The 17,739-nt window shown below is 37.3% G+C and overlaps 1 protein-coding gene across 7 annotated transcripts in view; it reads left to right on the forward strand.

Annotated features, from left to right (window-relative positions):
- Nucleotides 1-17,739, forward strand: part of NAA16 (N(alpha)-acetyltransferase 16, NatA auxiliary subunit) — a 64,408-nt gene that overhangs the window by 26,513 nt on the left and 20,156 nt on the right. For 5 of the 7 annotated variants that reach the window (XR_005843703.2, XM_046899326.1, XM_004938662.5 and 2 more), the window contains exons 6-9: nucleotides 433-586; nucleotides 1,653-1,772; nucleotides 3,929-4,024; nucleotides 7,384-7,490. Coding sequence is in view for 6 of the 7 variants with exons in the window: in XM_046899326.1 (XP_046755282.1) it covers nucleotides 433-586; nucleotides 1,653-1,772; nucleotides 3,929-4,024; nucleotides 7,384-7,490 (477 nt within the window). In the remaining variant the exon portion in view is untranslated. The remainder of the gene's footprint in view (nucleotides 1-432; nucleotides 587-1,652; nucleotides 1,773-3,928; nucleotides 4,025-7,383; nucleotides 7,491-17,739) is intronic. The other 2 variants (XM_015276739.4, XM_040657402.2) reach the window with 1 other exon arrangement.

Consider the following 17,739-nt stretch of genomic DNA (forward strand, 5'->3'; position numbering starts at 1 on the left):
CCAATGTTTGAGTGGTTCCTTGTTCTTTGGAAAGAATTCATTCCAGAATTTGTGTTATATTGAAATGCAGTATTGTGAAATCCCAGCAGCCTGCTGCAGAGCTTAGGTCAAACTTATTGTGGAGTACGTGAGTCCTTCAGAAGGAATGAGATTACTGAGATCTTTCTCTGAGGGAAAGCAAGGGTTCTGTTTTTATTTACATGGCCATAGTTGTGGAGAAGGGTGAAGTACAGCAATTTCTGGAACTGTTCTTCAGCAGTGATATCCTTAATGAGTTTAATTTGTTTGTGAATGTTGGGAGTTTCACATTTTTGAATGCTTGGGAGGGTATGTAGACTTGATACGTTGTGTTGTCTGAATCTCGTGTTCTGTAATATTGCATATAGTTGAGATACATGGCATGTGGTAACTGATTGCTTTTTCTTCCCCTAGATTCCTCCAAATAAAATAGATTATGAATATAGTGAACTGATTTTATATCAAAATCAAGTGATGAGAGAGGCAGATCTGTTTCAGGAGTCTCTAGAACATATAGAGACATACGAAAAGCAAATATGTGATAAACTAATAGTAGAAGAAATCAAAGGTAAGTTGTTCTTCTCTCCAACAGTTTTTTCTAAACTTTTGCTACCAGCTTGCAGATACAGTAATGTGTTAAAAGAAGAAATGTGAAATCTTTAAGTAATTTTGAACAACTAATATTGGGAAACTGTTAATACAGAATCTCCAATTTTGTGCTTGGTAGTTTGCCCTACAATGGATGCAGGTAGCTTAATTTGGGCTGACAGTGGAACAAAGGAGATCTCGAAGTTGGTGGTATTAGTGTTTGCATAAGTGGCTTTCTTTAATCAAAGCTATTATAATCCAGTTTTACTCTAATGAAGAATATTGTGTTTGTAGTACAAACACTGAATTTCTTTTTTTTAGAGCTGAAATAACAAAATGTTTCTTTTGTGAGCTCTCCAATGCATTTATTTTGTATTCCCTGCCTTCTCTGAATACTGAAGTTGACTTTTTTAATTAAAACCAACCCACAGTTGTACTCTGGGTTTGAAGTACTGGGTTCTGAATGTGCACAATTATGTAGTGTAATAGCATGTATTCTTTGGCTGCTTGCTCATGCCCACGCCTTGCAGTCCCCTTCATCAGGCAAGAGAGAGAAGTGGAGAAAGCTTATGGGTTAGATCAGGTTAACTTAAGTGAAGGAAAGAGGAAGAAAAACTAACAAAGGGGAAGTGCATAGGCAATTACACAGCACTTCCAGCAGCAGGCTGGTTCCCAGCTAGTCTTCAAGCAACGACATCTGCCCAAACAAACTTTCTCCATATTTTTTTTATTACTGAGCATGATGTCATACTGTTCTGGAAGGAAGTGCCTTTGTTTCTTTGCAACAATCCCAATAACTGGTTTAAATGTGTAGTTAAAGACATGCAAATCTTGTTTTTCACCAGTGCTTAATGCTCCAAATGGTGTTGAGCTATAGGTATGATGACTTCAAGTAGCACTTGTCATTTCTGTAAATGCCTCTGGAAAAAATTCTCTTTTCAGTATGTACATATGACAAATCCCAATTTTTTCCACTTAGTTTTGTAAATTTCACTGCCACACTGTTTTCTCACATCATTCATAGCTCTTCACTGCTTTGTTTCTAGGAGAAATGCTATTGAAGTTGGGAAGACTAAAAGAAGCTGGTGAGGTATACAGAGAGTTAATTGAGCGCAATGCAGAAAACTGGTATTATTATGAAGGCCTGGAAAAGTCCCTGCAACCTAGTAAGTTAAAATGTACTGGTACCCTGAAAATACCTGCAATCCAGCACATACTTAGAACCTTCTGCATGGTATATTGCAAATTGAGTTCAAAAAGCTTTACTCAGCAGAATATCATTTACTATCTAATCTCAAATTTGATACAGTTGTTTTTCATTGAACATTTAAAAAATGGATAAACACTTGTATGCGTGAGATCAGCAACAGCAACTCTTTTTCTTCTTGGAGCTAAAGCTTGCATTGGTTTGATGTGCTTATTTGAAGGACCTTTCCTTGTCACGCATGAGCTTGGAAACCAAATTGCAATTTGTTCCTATCAACCTGATTGTCAGTGTATTATTTATACTCCAGGAAGTAAAATAATCATTCTGAAACTTGTTTGGGTGATACCACTTTTACATGTAGAGATATACTTAGTAAACATCTAATTCAGATATCCTCTTAAAGATAAGAGACTTCTGTTAGAAGCTGACTGTTCTTTGGAAAAAGAGGTGATAAATGTGATGAAGCCTTGTGCTTTTGTTTTTTTCCCCCACTCCCAGGGTTATTTTGTGTTACTGCTGTTCTGTCTTTTCTTGAAAATGCCTAAATTGGATTTAAAAAAGAAAATAATCCCACCATATTGCAATCATGTATGCTATAATAAATGCTTTGCAATAGTAACTTTGCCGAGTGTCTACTTTTACACTAGAATACATTCCTTGTATTTCACTGCTGACTAATTAATGGAAGTTGTATTGAAATAATTCTGATGACATCATAAATCATAAGCCCACAAGCATGTTGTTTGTAGATAGGAGATCTGCATTATATTTCTCAACCAGCTTCCAGAAAGTTTTATGGTTTGGGTTCAACAATATCTGGAAATACAGCTTGTGATTGGGAATTTAAGATGATTATAGTTGTTGCATTTATATAGAGACTACCATTGCCCTTTGAATGTTTTTCCTAGTGTATCTGTAGAGGTGAAGATGGTAATTATTAATATCTCAAAATAAATCATCCAAAATCGATTGTTTTGCTTGATATAATATGTTGATGTAAACGTATAGTTTTTAACAAGTAACCAATACAGTAGATTATTTGACATATTAAAATTCGTTATAGATTAAAACTTTACTAATTTATAAAACTAATAATGCTACTTTATTTTTTAGGTGGTCTTAGGACTATTTCCTCCCCCATGGTAAGTTCTGGAGCTCCAACTTGTGACTTCAATTAGGCTTTTTATATGCTTTAGTTCCAATTCAAACATTACTTTAGTGTTACTATTAGAACTGCACATCTCTTGGAGCCGCTGGGTAACATATTTTTTTCCCCCCCTTCCCCAATATCAGAGCTCAGAGACAACATAAATTGTTTTTCTTAGAAAAGAAACTGGAAATATTCATTAAATATATGTTGTGCCATAGCACTGATGTGAAAAACATTCATTTTTATTTAAATTGCTTGATGAATTTGAAAACGTTTAAGCAAAATTGATCCTAGTTATATGAAAATGGCATTTCAAAAACCAGATTAATTTTAAGTTCTAACCACATTGGAGCTCCAAAGCATATTATGGGGGAAAGGGGAGGAGTGGGAAGAAAATCTTTAAGAAAAAGAAAGCTACTTTAAATCTGAAGGTACTGACACCTCTTGTGCCCAGCGTCTGTGCTGGCAGTGTTGCGCTCTAATTTTGCTGCCACCAAAGGACTTTATGATAAGGACATGTTTGTATAGTTTCTAAATTGTAGCTGGACAAATAGCATATACAGTGTATTTTCCTGAATGCTTTAAGTATGTCTGAAAGAAACGCGTAGTGAAAAACAGGCTTTTGAAGCTATCATTGTCAAAATACTGTATGAATGGGTCTGCACAGTGTACAATTGAAAGAAAACAAATATTACTGCTTGACTGAACTCGAGTGGTAATTGGTTTTGGTTATTTTTTTTGCAGTTTACCCTTACAGTGATTATGCTGCTACTTCTGTCTTAGTGATTTCAGTGCACTGTTTCACAGTGTTTTTGATTAATTGGGGAAAAAAAGAGCTTGAAATGTTTAAAATGGTTCGAAGTCCAAAATACATACTGAATCTTAACAATTCTCAACGTTTTAAACCTTTAGAAGAATAGATTTTGATCTCTGTTACTTATATCTATTGTATTTACTGATAATAGGCACTTTAGAAGAGAGGCTTCAGATTTATGAAGAAGTTAGTAAAAGGCATCCCAGAGCAGTTTCACCTAGAAGATTACCTTTAAACTTTGTTTCAGGTAACAAGTTGCATATCTGTTCATAATAATTTTTTTGCTTTTTTCTCTTAATTTTTGTTAGGCTGTTAGATGTGCATTTAATAGCTACTTTTGCATGTACACAAATTAGACAAATGCTTTTTTTTTTCTGGAATAGACAGAAGTGTTTGTTGTGTTTTAGGATTTGATAGAAAAAGTTCACACGCTCTAATATGGTGGTACCAACTATGTAATGCTGTTTTCACTGATAAAATTACAGTACAGAATGGTGTCCAGGTTTTTGTGAGTTACTGCGTTTAGCTTTTCTACATCATCAACTTCAAGAGCCCCAGTTAAAAGGCAGGGAGTTTGCTCTACTTGGAGGCAGGGCTACTGTGTCTCTGTACACGTGCACAGACATGGGCTAACCTGCATTCTAATCTACAACCACAGAAAACAGTTCTAAAAGATGCATATTATAATCAAGTGGCATGAATTTCATAACTATTTTAATACTGCTCATGTACCAGGAAAGGCCAAATCTCTGTGAATCTGACTGCATTTTTGCAGCATTTTTGTCTAGAGCCATTCTTATCCAAAATCTATCAATTTGTTGCTGGTAACTTAAGAACAGGAACAAAAAGCAGAGGTGCAGTGTTTCATAATGGGTTGTTGTATTTTTAGTTTTATAACTAAGTTCTTTTAGTTCTTTCCAGTGATTATATCCTTTTACAAGTTGTATTGAAATAAAGCTCACAAATACCCTCAGCTCTGCAAGGAATTTAAAGAAAGAACAAAAACACAACAGTGCAAAAAACAACTGTGCTGTTCTGAGAGAGAAGGAAATAAGCTAAGATTTGCTTTTGGTTTCATTCGTTTACTGAGCATTGCATACACTGTACCTTTAAATACTGCCAAACATAGCTGGTACACTTGTCTGCATAGAGTCTAGATGTGCATACACCTTTCTTGTGTAAAAGCACAAGACTCTAACCACTTCATAAGAGGTATAGCCCTGAAGTTAACACTTGTCTTAGTTAATCCCAGGTATCTTATGTCTTTTGAAGGTACAGAGGCCAAATGTCATGGCAGTTTAGCCAGATTTTATTAAAAAGCCACATGACAGAATTTATGCAATTGTTTCCACCAATACACAGCAAACAATTGGTACCTTTCAAAATGATTTTCCGTGTTTTTATTAGCAGTGTGCTTTGTTTGTGTTGACTCCTTCACTGTATGTTTTGCTCTGGGTTACTCTCTCATTGGACAGTGTAGTTTTACAGCTGGTGTCCGTTCAAGTAGAAATGAGTTTTGTTATAGGCATCAGTTGTTCCTGCTACTTCAAAAGCAAAATAATTCACAATTAAATAATTTGAGAGAAATCTCTCAGTGAATTTGATTCTGTGGGTTTCACAATAAATAAGAATTTCCCTGATTTAAAACTTCTCTGTCGATCCTCTAAGTCTGCTTTGGTCAGGTTGGATAAGACTGCTTTTGAGCCTGCAGAAAATCACCTGATAGGTCTGCATTTGTGTTCCAAATGCCTCATGTTTATAAATGGAGTAGATGAGAAGTGTTGTTGGCTGAAGTTAATAATGAAAATATTAAGATGTGGAGACAAACTTCTGTGGAAATGTATTTGCAAATGCCAAGAGGACAATATTTGGTTTAATGAAGCTGCTGTCCCAGTGTGGTCAGTGACCAGAGGCTTCCCAGACTTGACCTTGCATCCCATCACAATAACCTTGTAATTGGTGCAAATCAGATCCTTGATCCTCTTGGAAACCATCTTCTGGGAGCTTGGAGGTGATCGAGGATGGGGAGAGGGAGTCTGGCAGCCCAGTTTTAGATTTGTTTACATTGCTATAGATTCACTGTTCCCGTGGTCAGGTCTCTTCTGTGTATCAGTTAAAGGGTGAATGCTGAGCTTTACGTTGTAGGTGGGGTGCCTCGTTGTGTTTTATGTTTTAGATTTTTTTCAAAGCTGTCCTGTTTCCTATACAAAAACAACCCACATACTTAATGGAAACTTGAACCTTGCTTTGCTAAGTCCTAAGTTACAGTTGTTCCCTCAAGAATAGAAATCAGAATATTGCAACAGAAGAAATTAAGAATGAAGTTTGTTGGTTGTTTGGTTGTTTGCTGATGAGCAGTTTACTGTAGAGTGAGAAAACTTTTGATTAAAGCACCTGTCATAAAGCCTGGACTTATAGTCAAGTTACAGATCCCTCATCCACAGGTAGAAGTTCCTATATTTAGCAATTTGTTTTACTAAGGAAGGAACTTCTATTATAACTTTGTATTAGTAACATTGCCAATAACAAGTTGAAGACAATTTAGAATTGGTAGAAGTACATTAGGAACGTTACACACAGAGCAGTGGTGCCTTCTTTTCCTGGATATTTTAAGCAATGTGTTAATCAAATTTTGTTGATGCATTCTTAATAAATTGAGGCTTATTTCAGTGGTCTTACGTGCATATGTTAGCATTGTTTAAAGACTGAGAAGTCCACAGCAGTAATTAGTGAGTTGTAACAGCCTCGTCTCTATTCAAAGTGAAGTGAAATGAAAGCAATAAATTGAAACAATTGGAAACAATCACTGTTCTTCATAGGGATACAAACATGAAGAGCTGCTGTGTTTTTTTTAATTGGATACCTTCTCTTTGAAGTCTAGCTTTGTTTCACAAACAGCATTTCTCAGGACCATGAAACTGCAAGTACTATGACTTTTTTTAACCTGAAAATGTAATGAAATGTTCATTAGCTTTACTAAGTGTTGTGGATGCGGTGCTTCTGAATAAGTCTCCTGTTTCTGATTCCAGAAACAATCATTATATTTGAAGTCATCTCCTACTTATTTTAAAAATATATATAAAAAAATAAAAACAGGAAAAGAGGTAGAGGACTCATTTTATCCATCCTTCTTCCTCAGTGCAGGATTATCTGTTCTATTGCTAATTCACATTTGTGTAATTTAATCATAAAAACTTAGTGATGAAGCTTTTACAAGATCTCCAAGGTAATTCATTTCAGTGCTTAGTTACCCTTACCACTATATTTTTTCCAGTATTTATTTGAATACCCTTGTTATGTGCTACAATAGACAGTAGTTAATCCCTTCCCCTTTTAATAGCTGTTACAGTTCTGAAGACTGTTACCATGTCTTCCAGTCATCAGTCTCCTAAATGCTAGCAAGTTAAGCATTTTACTTTCTGGTCATTTGTTATTTTAATTAATCCAGAGCATATTTGCATCTTATTCTTAAATAAAAGATGAAAACCCTTAACTGCAGTTTTTCAGTTACTCTATTATCCAGAATTGTACACCAAGTAGTACTTATGTTTATATAACACTTGCATATAATCACTGACATATAACCAAATACACTTTTGTTTCTAGGTGAAAAATTTAGAGAACTAATGGATAAGTTCCTGAGGGTAAACTTCAGTAAAGGCTGCCCACCCTTGTTTACCACTTTGAAATCTTTATATTACAATCCAGAAAAGGTAAAATTTAGTACTTACTTCGTTTTAATGAAGTCTTCTGTATTGAATTTCTAAAAGATTATCTATATGTTTATTTTTAGATTTTACTATTACTTACAAACAACCACTGCTGAACATTCTTCTCCCTAATGTGCTGTTTTGTCATATGTGGGTCATCATTTGGTGATGCTTAAACTGTGACAAGATTTTTACTTTACTTCTGTGGATAGTTGATTTCAAAATACTTGAAGCCTGGTTGCAGGATGTACTGATCTATACTCATTGTTTATTTTTTGAGGGTCAAAGATGAGCAGTAAATATGTGTACTCTGAGTGCAGGTGTGTCAGGATTCATTCAGCTTATGGTTTATGATGTCACCAGAAGTAATGATTTTGAAATGTCATACAGATGGCTAATGTTCTACGTATATTTCTGGGTTGCATCAATACATTACTGTTACTATTTACCACAAAGGCTTATTTCCCATTTCAGTCTCTGGATAATCTCAGTATTCAATTTTTACGCTTTCAAATTCTCCTGGATTTGGAAAAATTGTATCACACTGGAAGTATTCTTTCAGACTGAGTTATTTGTTCCAAGCTTTCAAAAGGTGCAGTAAATGCTTCAAATTAAGGTTAATAAAATGTGCAACAAATAAGAGAGAACTTATTCAGATGTTCAGTTTTTGCTATAGGCAATAAGAACACTTGGTATTCCAGTTATGAACAGCTTTTATAGCTGGAAGAAAAACTTCAATACATGATGAAGCTTATCAACCAGCCGTGGCTATTCTTGACTTTAAGAGTCTCCTATCACTTTCAAAATGCTTCTGTTTTGAGAATATTCACAAAATTATAGAACAGCTTGGGTTGGAAGGGACACCAAAGATCATCAAGTTCCAGCCCCCCTGCCGCATGCATGGCCACCAACCTCCAGATCTGGTACTAGAGCAGGCTGCCCGTGGCCCCATCCAACCCAGCCTTGAATATCTCCAGGGATGGGGCATCCACAACCTCTCTGGACAGCCTGTTCCAGCACCTCACCATTCTCTCTGTGAAGAACTTCTCCCGACATCCAAGCTAAGCCTTCCCTCCTTAAGCTTAAAACCATTCCCTCTTGTCCTATCACTATCTACCCGAGTAAAGATTTGTTTTCCCCTCCTGTTTATAACCCCCTTTTAAATACTAGAAGGCTGCAATGCGGTTTCCTCGCAGTCTTCTCTTCTCCAGGCTGAAGAAGTCCAGCTCCCTCAGCTTGTCTTCATAGGAGAGGTGCTCCAGCCCTCTGATCATCTTTATGGCCTCCTCTGGACCCTCTCCAACAGCTCCATATTATGTGTACTTTTTTCCCCCTAGATTGACATAATTTTTAAGAAATTCTGGCATGGTGTACAGTACAAGCTTTTTCCACAATGCATATTGCTAATGCATGCTTTTCAACGTATACTTTTGAAACTGGATTGAATTTTTAAAGAAGGTCAACACGTTGAGTACCCAGACAGAAAAAAATAAGTCCTGGAGATGTTTTACCTCTGATAATGAAGTATGAAAATGTAAAAGATAGTCTCACTGTGCTTGGAAAAATATTTTGACACCTGTTTTTTGACTTGAGTAAAAAGATTACTAGCATGTCTGGGGACAAATTCACCAGGATAGGTGCCTTCCTGCTAGTTATCTTCAATACGATCACTGGTCAGATCACATCAGATCACTGCCTCTCAGGACTTGAGGAGCTCGATTCCAAGAACCGACCAATTTTAGCTTCACATTTGACAAATATTCGCAGATCTGTGTGCAGCGCTGTCTTCTGCAAAAACGTTCTCCTTTTCCTTCTATTGCTTCTCTTCCTCAAAATGAGTCTATTTTGCATTTCACGTGGCTGAGTATTCATTTCACGTGGTCTGAGTATTCATGTAACACAACAGAAATCTGTTTGAAATGGAGAGAAAATTTCATGTTTGACAGTTCTGGCAATTCTAAAGTTTAGGGGTTATGGGAAGGAAGAGCGTGGCAACTAATGTGTGCTGATCCTGTTAGGAAAATGTACCTTGGTGTCTAACTTATCTAAGTTGATGCTTAATGTTAGCTTCTAACATAAATTATTGGTATATTTTTCACTGAAAACTAAAAGAATTGTACTCAAGATCATGTTGTGCCTTATAGGTAATAATCAGGAAATTAATAAGTTCTCTAAAAGGGTTGGAGATGTTCATTTCATTCTCTGATTTTCAGAAGCAGTTTTAATCTGCAATTACAGTCTGAGTCCATATAGATAAGATGATTTTATGAAAGAGTTTATATTTAGGCCTATAAAGTTCTTTCATGAACTCCAAGGATGTCCAGAATCTTTCATATAACATGGTTTCAGGAAGAGGGGTCAAATGGCAATGTTCAGACTAATAGAAACCTTCAGATTGTATGTACTTAACTCAGACAAAATTGTGCCACAGTATCACAGGTGGGAAAGGAATTTGAGTGCCTGCAATAATATAAATGAATAATGGGGAAGAAATGTAACTTGATTTGCTGAGCTGGAAGGGTGATTAGATCTCTCTGTATCTTTGAACATTGTGATGTTAACACCTCTTAAACCCGAGTGAGGGATCTAAAATGTAGAGAGTAGATAGATAATCTACTAATAATAATTAATATAGATAATCCAATCTCTGTCCTTCTCTGCCCATTTGGAGGGGATGGAGGAAAAAAAAGGTGGTTATGTGAAAAAGTAAATGTTTGCTAAGTTGTTGAGGAAAATGTTGTTTAGTATCTAATTGACTGGAGGTGGTACTTCACACTAAGTGATTTACATAAAAATTACTGGTATGTTTTGATTTCAAACCAGATTATATTCTGCTAGCATTTAGTAGTATTTTAGGGTGAAACATAGCTTCAGCTACACTGTGCTGCACACCTCCAGGACGTGCCAAGATCAAAGTGAAGCTTAATCAAGGAAATTTTAGGAACTCTTCTGTCCTTATTGTGCTTAGACTACAAATACCAAGGTTACAGGTTGGAAGTTATACTTTAGTTTCCAACAGACACGTTGTGATAAAGATCTAAAAGAGATTTGCTGCATTTGTGGCAGCTGTGGAGATAATACCAGTAAACAGTAGAAATTCCCACCTTTTGGGCAGCTGCTTATGCAGTTAAAGGTCAACTGTTCTTTTATAATGTTTGACTGATGATCATTTAGTGGTGTTTCAGTGTTTTAGTATTTTAGTATTGATTTGATCAAAGATCCTTTGAATAACTGAAGACTTAAAGGTCCTTCAAGTGCTCAACAAGTGATTAACTAAATCCAAGAGTACTGGAGCAATTTGTAATTTACAAGTTCTCCAAACACTACATTCATGTTCTGAGAATTGGTTGACAAAATCATAGAATGGCCTGGGTTGTAAAGGACCACAGTGATCTTCTAGTTTCAACCCCCCTGCTATGGGCAGGGTCACCAACCACTAGACCAGGCTGCCCAGAGTCGCATCCAGCCTGGTCTTGAATGCCACCCTCTGGGTGCAAACCTTTCTCCTAATATCTAATGTAAACGTCCCGTCTTACTTAGTTTAAAACCATTCCCCCTTGTCCTATCACTATCCACCCTCGTAAACCATTGTTCCTCCTCCTTTTTATACGCTTCCTTCAAATATTGGAAGGCCACAATGAGGTCTCCTCGGAGCCTTCTGTAAGCTAAACAAGCCCAGTTCCCTTAACCTTTCTTCATAGGAGAGGTAAATCCTTTCTGGTACTTTCTGTTCTATGCTTTGACTTGTTCTAGGGAGACTACAAGTGTGACTCGAGGATGCTTATTCTGTTAGAAGGGCAGTAAGTGTGAATTCCTAAACTAAGCCATGAGTTAGCACTCAGCAGGCTGCTCAAAGCACAGTACTAAATGCTGCTGTCTTTTTAAGCTGTAACAATTTAAGGAACAGCCTGGAGAATGCAGGTTAAAAGATATAGAAAGCCAGACTTCATCCATTCTGTTGTTTACAGAGCTTTTTTTCTTTAAAGGAAGAAAAAAATGTGGTGTTGTGGGTTTGTTTTGTAATTGTTGTTTTACTTTTAAGGGATCAAGGTGGGGGTGGGCTGTGATGACACTTTGTTCTAGTGTAGGAACTTGCATCAATTTTGGTGTACCTCAGACAAGTGTTCTAGTTCATATGCTTTATAAGTGTAAAATCTTGATGTCTCAGTGTGCAGTAGATGCTTTTTGACCTTTTTGACTTTATCTACCAGTCACCTTATAATTTACAGTAGTAATACTATGACTATACTACTATTGAAGATGAAAGAAATTCAGTCAAGCTGTGTTTTCTTTCTTAGGTCAGTAACTATACCTTACATACCTGCATAATTGTTACCCACCTTGTCTAAGTAATAGAACATCATTTTACAGCTGCTTGCTTGACTACCCCTTTTGTCATGCAATTTTCCTTCTCTTCGCATGGGTACATGGCTCACTTGAGCTGCTTCGGGGTTAATCCATCTGCAGACAAATCCTTTGCATTAGTGGGGTCACTTTTCTTGTTGTTCTCACTAGGTTCATGAAGGACAGTAAATACTACAGGTGAATACACAAATAGTGTGCCAGAGGTGCTGAATCAAGACAGGGATCACAGTAGCACATGCTTCAAATTGACTAAGCCACCATGTGTTTGTACATCTAAACCCAGCTAAGACATCCGTGTTAGCATTTAGAACTCATCTGACCAGGAAGCATAGGAGGCAGTTCATGTTGCTGTCTATTGCATACCTGTATCTGTAGCCATTATACCAACTGTTTCTCAAATTTAGCTAGAAATATGCCAAACCTGTGTTATGCTGAGATATTTTGTTTTATTTCAGGGGATGGTAAGTTGTTGCCTTGGATTTTTCACATCCAACTCTGGGGCTTTGAAACCTGTTTGTTACGACACTGGAATCTTTACTACATTACTCAATATGAAAAGGAATAATTCACTAGGTTTAGTATATATATTAAGTGCGTCTTAGGATCATGCTTCAGGTACTGTGAATCAAGAAGATGCTTTGATTTGCATACTGAGATTTAGAAACAGCATTTTTTGTACCTAGACTTGTAACAGGCCCAAATAGATAGTAGATAATGGTAACATAAGCGTGGTTGGATGAAACAGATCTTTCTTTTCTGGTTTTTGCTACTCAACTGTCTTTTCAGGAAGACTGTTGAGGATAGTGCTTACGTCTTATGTACACCTTGGGCAGAATAATGTCTTGTTCAAATCCTTCATTGAATTTTTCTTCTTTGAACTGTTGTTTCAAATCCGTTTCCCTGATGCATCACTGGAGCTTAACAAGCTATGTCTGAACAAAGGATGTTAAAGGCAGAGAGTGCTTTTGCTACTCCAGTATTTCCAGGGATACTAAAACTATACACAGAATTATCTTTGCATAGTTTATAGTGAAGGATATATCACATTTCTTTACATTCTTGTATTCAATTAATTTAAAAAAAATTTTCCCAAGTATTTGGTTTAATCAAAATAATGTAGTTCTCCTATACTTGTCTTTCAGTAAAGATGACTGAAGTGGTTATTCACCCTGGAAAGCAGCTTTGCAGAAAAGGGCATAGGGGTTCAGGTAGACAGCAAACTGAACATAAGCCAGTGGCGTGCCCTTGTGACAAAGGCCAACAGCACCTTGGGCTGCCTGAGGAAAAGCACCACGATGTTGAGGGCAGCCATCCTGCTCAGTCCCCTGGTGAGGTACATTTGGAGCACTGGGTGTAGCTCTGAGCTCACCAGTACATGACAACTATCAATGACAAGAACAGATTGAGAGTCCCTTATCCATGGAGACAGAATGTGACTGGATGTAGACCTGAATAACCAAGTTCAGCTGGCCCTGTTCTGTAAAGGTGGGGGGGACTGGATTAGGTGGTCTGCAGAGGTCCTCTCTAGCCTTAATGGTTCTGTGTAAGTACTTCCATACAGAGTTTTACCTTCAAGTTTAAGATCAGCTCGTAGCTTTTGACTTGCTGGCCTGCAAGCTACTCCATAAACTGTACTTCAGTACTGGGATGTATGCTTTTTACACAAGCCTGGCAACACTAAGATCTTAGAGTGAACAATGCAAAAGTGTAAAAGAAAGATGGACATGCCTTGAATGCACATAGACAGGAGAACTGAGATAACTAATTGGCATGTTGTGATTTGGAATCTTTGTGGTTTTATATCTGTTTGCCAACACAGCTCCCAGTCAGTTCCTAACGTTTCTTGCTTCTCCTTTCTCAGACCATTCATGAAGAGTTAAATAAGCACTTCTCACAGAGCCTGCTTTTTTAGAAATGGATTCACTTCAAATACAGGTGAATAGCTGCAGATTTGCGTTAGTATTAGGTTAAATGTGAGTACATGCATGGTTTGCCACATGTCAAGTGAAGCATCTGTAACTGCTGCTGCAGGGTAGGCACTTTCCAAAAGAGCAGGTTGCTTATTCAAGTGTGTGATCTGATTAGGCTGAGGGTGCTATTGATAGATAGAAAGGAATCTCATCATTGTTTCAGTGCAGTCCTCCATTCATCATTTTGGATTTTGGAACCCTCAAAATGGCATATATGGCATCCCTTTTTATTTCTGTGGTTTTCCACAGTGCACATTTGAACAGGTAGTGTGGTAATTGTGTATTTGATGTTTTGTCAGTGATCATCTTCCTGTTCTTTTAGGTAAAGAGCTGTATAAAGATTTACTGTGCTTCTTAGAAATCAGTCAATTAGCCAATTTGTTGATGGAGTTGTTCATTGATGCTGAATTTGCTCTCATTGTATTAAAGGAAAAGTGGAGGGGAGATGCCAGTAAAATTCTAGTGAAGTCAATAGAATCATATCATAGAATGGTTTAGGTTGGAGGAGACCTAAGAGAGATATAGCTCCAACCCCCCTGCCATGGGTAGGATCACCACCCACTAGATCAGGCTGCTCAGGGCCCCATCCAACGTGGCCTTGAACACTTCCACATCTCTGGACATCCTGATCCAGTGCCTCACCACCTTCTGAGTAGAAGATTTCTTCCTCACATCTAACCAAAATCTCATCTCTAGCAGTTTAAAGCCATCCCCCTTGTTCTATCACTATGAGACTGTGTAAAAAGTTGGTCCCCCCCCTGCTTGTAAGTGTCTTTCAAGTACTGGAAGACTGTAGTGAGGTCTCCTTGTAGCTTTTCTCCAAGCTAAACAGGCCTAAGTCCCTCAACCTTTCTTCATAGGAGAGGTACTCCAGCTCTTTGATCATCTTTGTGGCCCTGAATCATAATTATCTGGGTTGTTTCTTAGGTCAGATAGTTCATGCTTACCATGAGTTGCCTGCAGATGAAGACAGTTTGATTGGGCAAAATTGCTGATGTTTGTCACGTATACAGTAGGAATTATTGATACAATATTGCGATGGAATCGTTGTACAGTGTGTTAATTGTGTGTTAATACACAACTGCTGGGAGGCTCAGTGGAGCAGTTCTCTGCAGTGCTTGACAAATACCATATCCTAAGCTTTCAATAGTTAAATTAGATGCTGTATTATAGGGATGAGTGGACGTTGGTCATTAATGCCTTTGTACTTCAACCTCTAACTCGTTCATACTCAATCTGCTAAGTAACTTTTGCCTTCTGTACTCTACGGTGGCAATGGCATAGACATATAAAAATTATGCAGTACTGTGTAGTATGATATGCAACGACATACACCTTAAGAGAAATTGGTCTTTTACCCTAAGCCAACCCATTATTTGAGAAGGTAGTAACACAAATCTCATGCTTTGTTGTCTTCGTCTCAGATTTTTAATTTATGTAAGCTCTGCCCTAGAAAAGATGGTGATCTCTGCATGCTCTGTATGCTGACAGAGGGAGTAATAAGTACAGAGTTTTTGTGACTCCAGCAGATGCTGCTGCTGAGGGATTTGATTCATGAGTGTGTCATGCAGTTCAAAATGGATTATGTAAGGACCCAGAATTATGGACAGAGCAGTTCCTATTCCCATTTGTCCATTCTACCCAGGTCCTTTAATTGCCTTTTTTCTTTGCTGAAGGAACTGCTCAGGTGTTGGTAGAAGCAGCACTTTATTTCAGTTTGTACTCATGTTTGTTTTTCTTTCTATTTTTACTATTTAGCTTTGTTTCTAAGCAATTGAACCATTTCTGCAGCATCTATCTATAGAAGATGGTTGAATCAAAGATGTGAAAATGAAGGCTAACTATTCCCATTTGAAAGATCCTATTGCATGGTTAAAATAAAGTTCATGTGCTGCAAGGGAGGTGTTTCTGTGTAGCAGAGCTGTTGCTGATAGCAAGCTTTGAGGAACTGTAGGTATTTCTAGTTCATTACTTCAGAAGAATATCATTTAAAACATACTTGTGCTGCTTCTGGGGATTATTTATTCACTTGATTTTCTTGATCTTGCCATAAAATGCTGAATTTCTGCATCATTGATTCATAAGTACACCACAGAGGTAACTTGCATATCAAAGTGGATTTGTTGTCTTTATTACTTAGTCAATGGTTAAAAGTGATGGGAGTTGTAGATAACTGACTAAAAAGAGTCAGTTATAGGTATGGATGACAGAAGGGTATAATGAAAAGGCAGCACCATCCTACATAAAGAAACTTCTGCCTTTGTGGGTTATTTTCCTCCTCTAACCAAGGTACTCTGTTTTCTACTAGAACTTTGAAATGTATAAACAAAATATGGCTTTAAACATGTCAATAAGATGGGATTTTTGTGGATGGCTGATATTTTTGAAGCAGTATTGAGTTTCATTTTCAGGATTTGTGAAGCCTTTTGCGGTAACTTTTTAAGGTACTGATATGCAAGTGAGAAATTTTAAAGAACCAGAACAAAAACCAGTTCTGTTTTTCATGCAAAGCTACTGTTCACGGCTATTGTAGCTGTGGCCCTTGACAGAATTGTTCTGCTGGAAGCTAATAACCTTAAGTGTGTGCAAACACATGAGATGTAGCTACTTTCACACTCTGTAAAGTGATGTCTGTATTACAAATAACTATGAACAGCCTTATTCCTTACTGTTCCTTACAAGAGATTTTGAAATACCAACACCCCCCTTCCCCACAACAATCATTCTCTTTGTACTTGAGAAATATTCAGAAACACTCTTTGGTTCTCCATACACATTGATTTCTATATCCATGAGATGAAAATCCCGAGAGAAGATCTTCAATTAGTTACCATCAAGGTTTGCTTTGATTGTGTTGTAGGTGCATTAATTCCATTGAAGCTCGACATTAGAGCATACGTGCCCTTTTTCTGGGTAACTTAAAATATGGAGTCTGTGAGGAAATACTGGATGAGAGAATGTCTGTCTGGAAGAAAAATGGAATCATGGAATCATAGAATCATAGAATGGCCTGGGTTGAAAAGGACCACAATGATCATCCACTTTTAACCCCCCTGCTATGTGCAGGGTGCCAACCACTAGACCAGGCTGCCCAGAGCCACATCCAGCCTGGCCTTGAATGCTTCCAGGGATGGGGCATCCACAGCCTCCTTGGGCAACATCAGAAACAACAGTCTCAAAAAAATAAAAAAATAAAAAAAAAAATTAAAAAAGGTGCAAGATTGTCTGCACAGGAAGATAGGCTGTATCCAGTGAAGATTTTTCTTTACCTCTTACAAGAAAGATGGCACTTTTCCTCCTTGATATAGCAAGCTAAAGGAGTTTAAAGCAAGTTGCAACCATTTTTGTAGTTGGATGCCCTCTGAACTGTTGGTGGTTTGTGTAAGAAGGTGAAAAATGTTAGTTCTGCTCTGAATCTCTCTGTTTTAAGATGAAGCAACTCTAAAATGAAGGGCAAGTCAGCCAAGGAACACTTCCATGTTTCTGCTGACTGCCAGTTTAACTGTAGAGAAAAGTAAGATGGCTGAGTTATAATTCTAGGAGTGGAAATCTGCTATGTGGACTTGCTCATAATCTGGTTAATATCTGGTACGTTTATAGCAAAAGACAGTATTTCTGCAGTATCAGTATATGTTAAATAAGGTTAAATAAGGTTTTAAAATAAATAATAATTTTAAAATAAGCGGAGGAAAGAGGAAATAAACTGTTTCAGGTAGTGCCAGAATAGGATGCTCCCACTCTGGTGACCATGACTATTGTTAAACCTGTTGATGTTTGATAATTCTCTTTGAAGTTACCATGAGGTTTTTGAGGCAAGTTGAACTGCTTATTATACTGATAATAATAGCTAGATGTGCAGTTGAATTTGAAACAATTAACACAGTCGTGCTTGATTTTGTTAACAAAAAAGTTTTAGT

This window comes from Gallus gallus, chromosome 1, assembly GCF_016699485.2.
Source record: "Gallus gallus isolate bGalGal1 chromosome 1, bGalGal1.mat.broiler.GRCg7b, whole genome shotgun sequence".
NCBI lineage: Eukaryota > Metazoa > Chordata > Aves > Galliformes > Phasianidae > Gallus > Gallus gallus.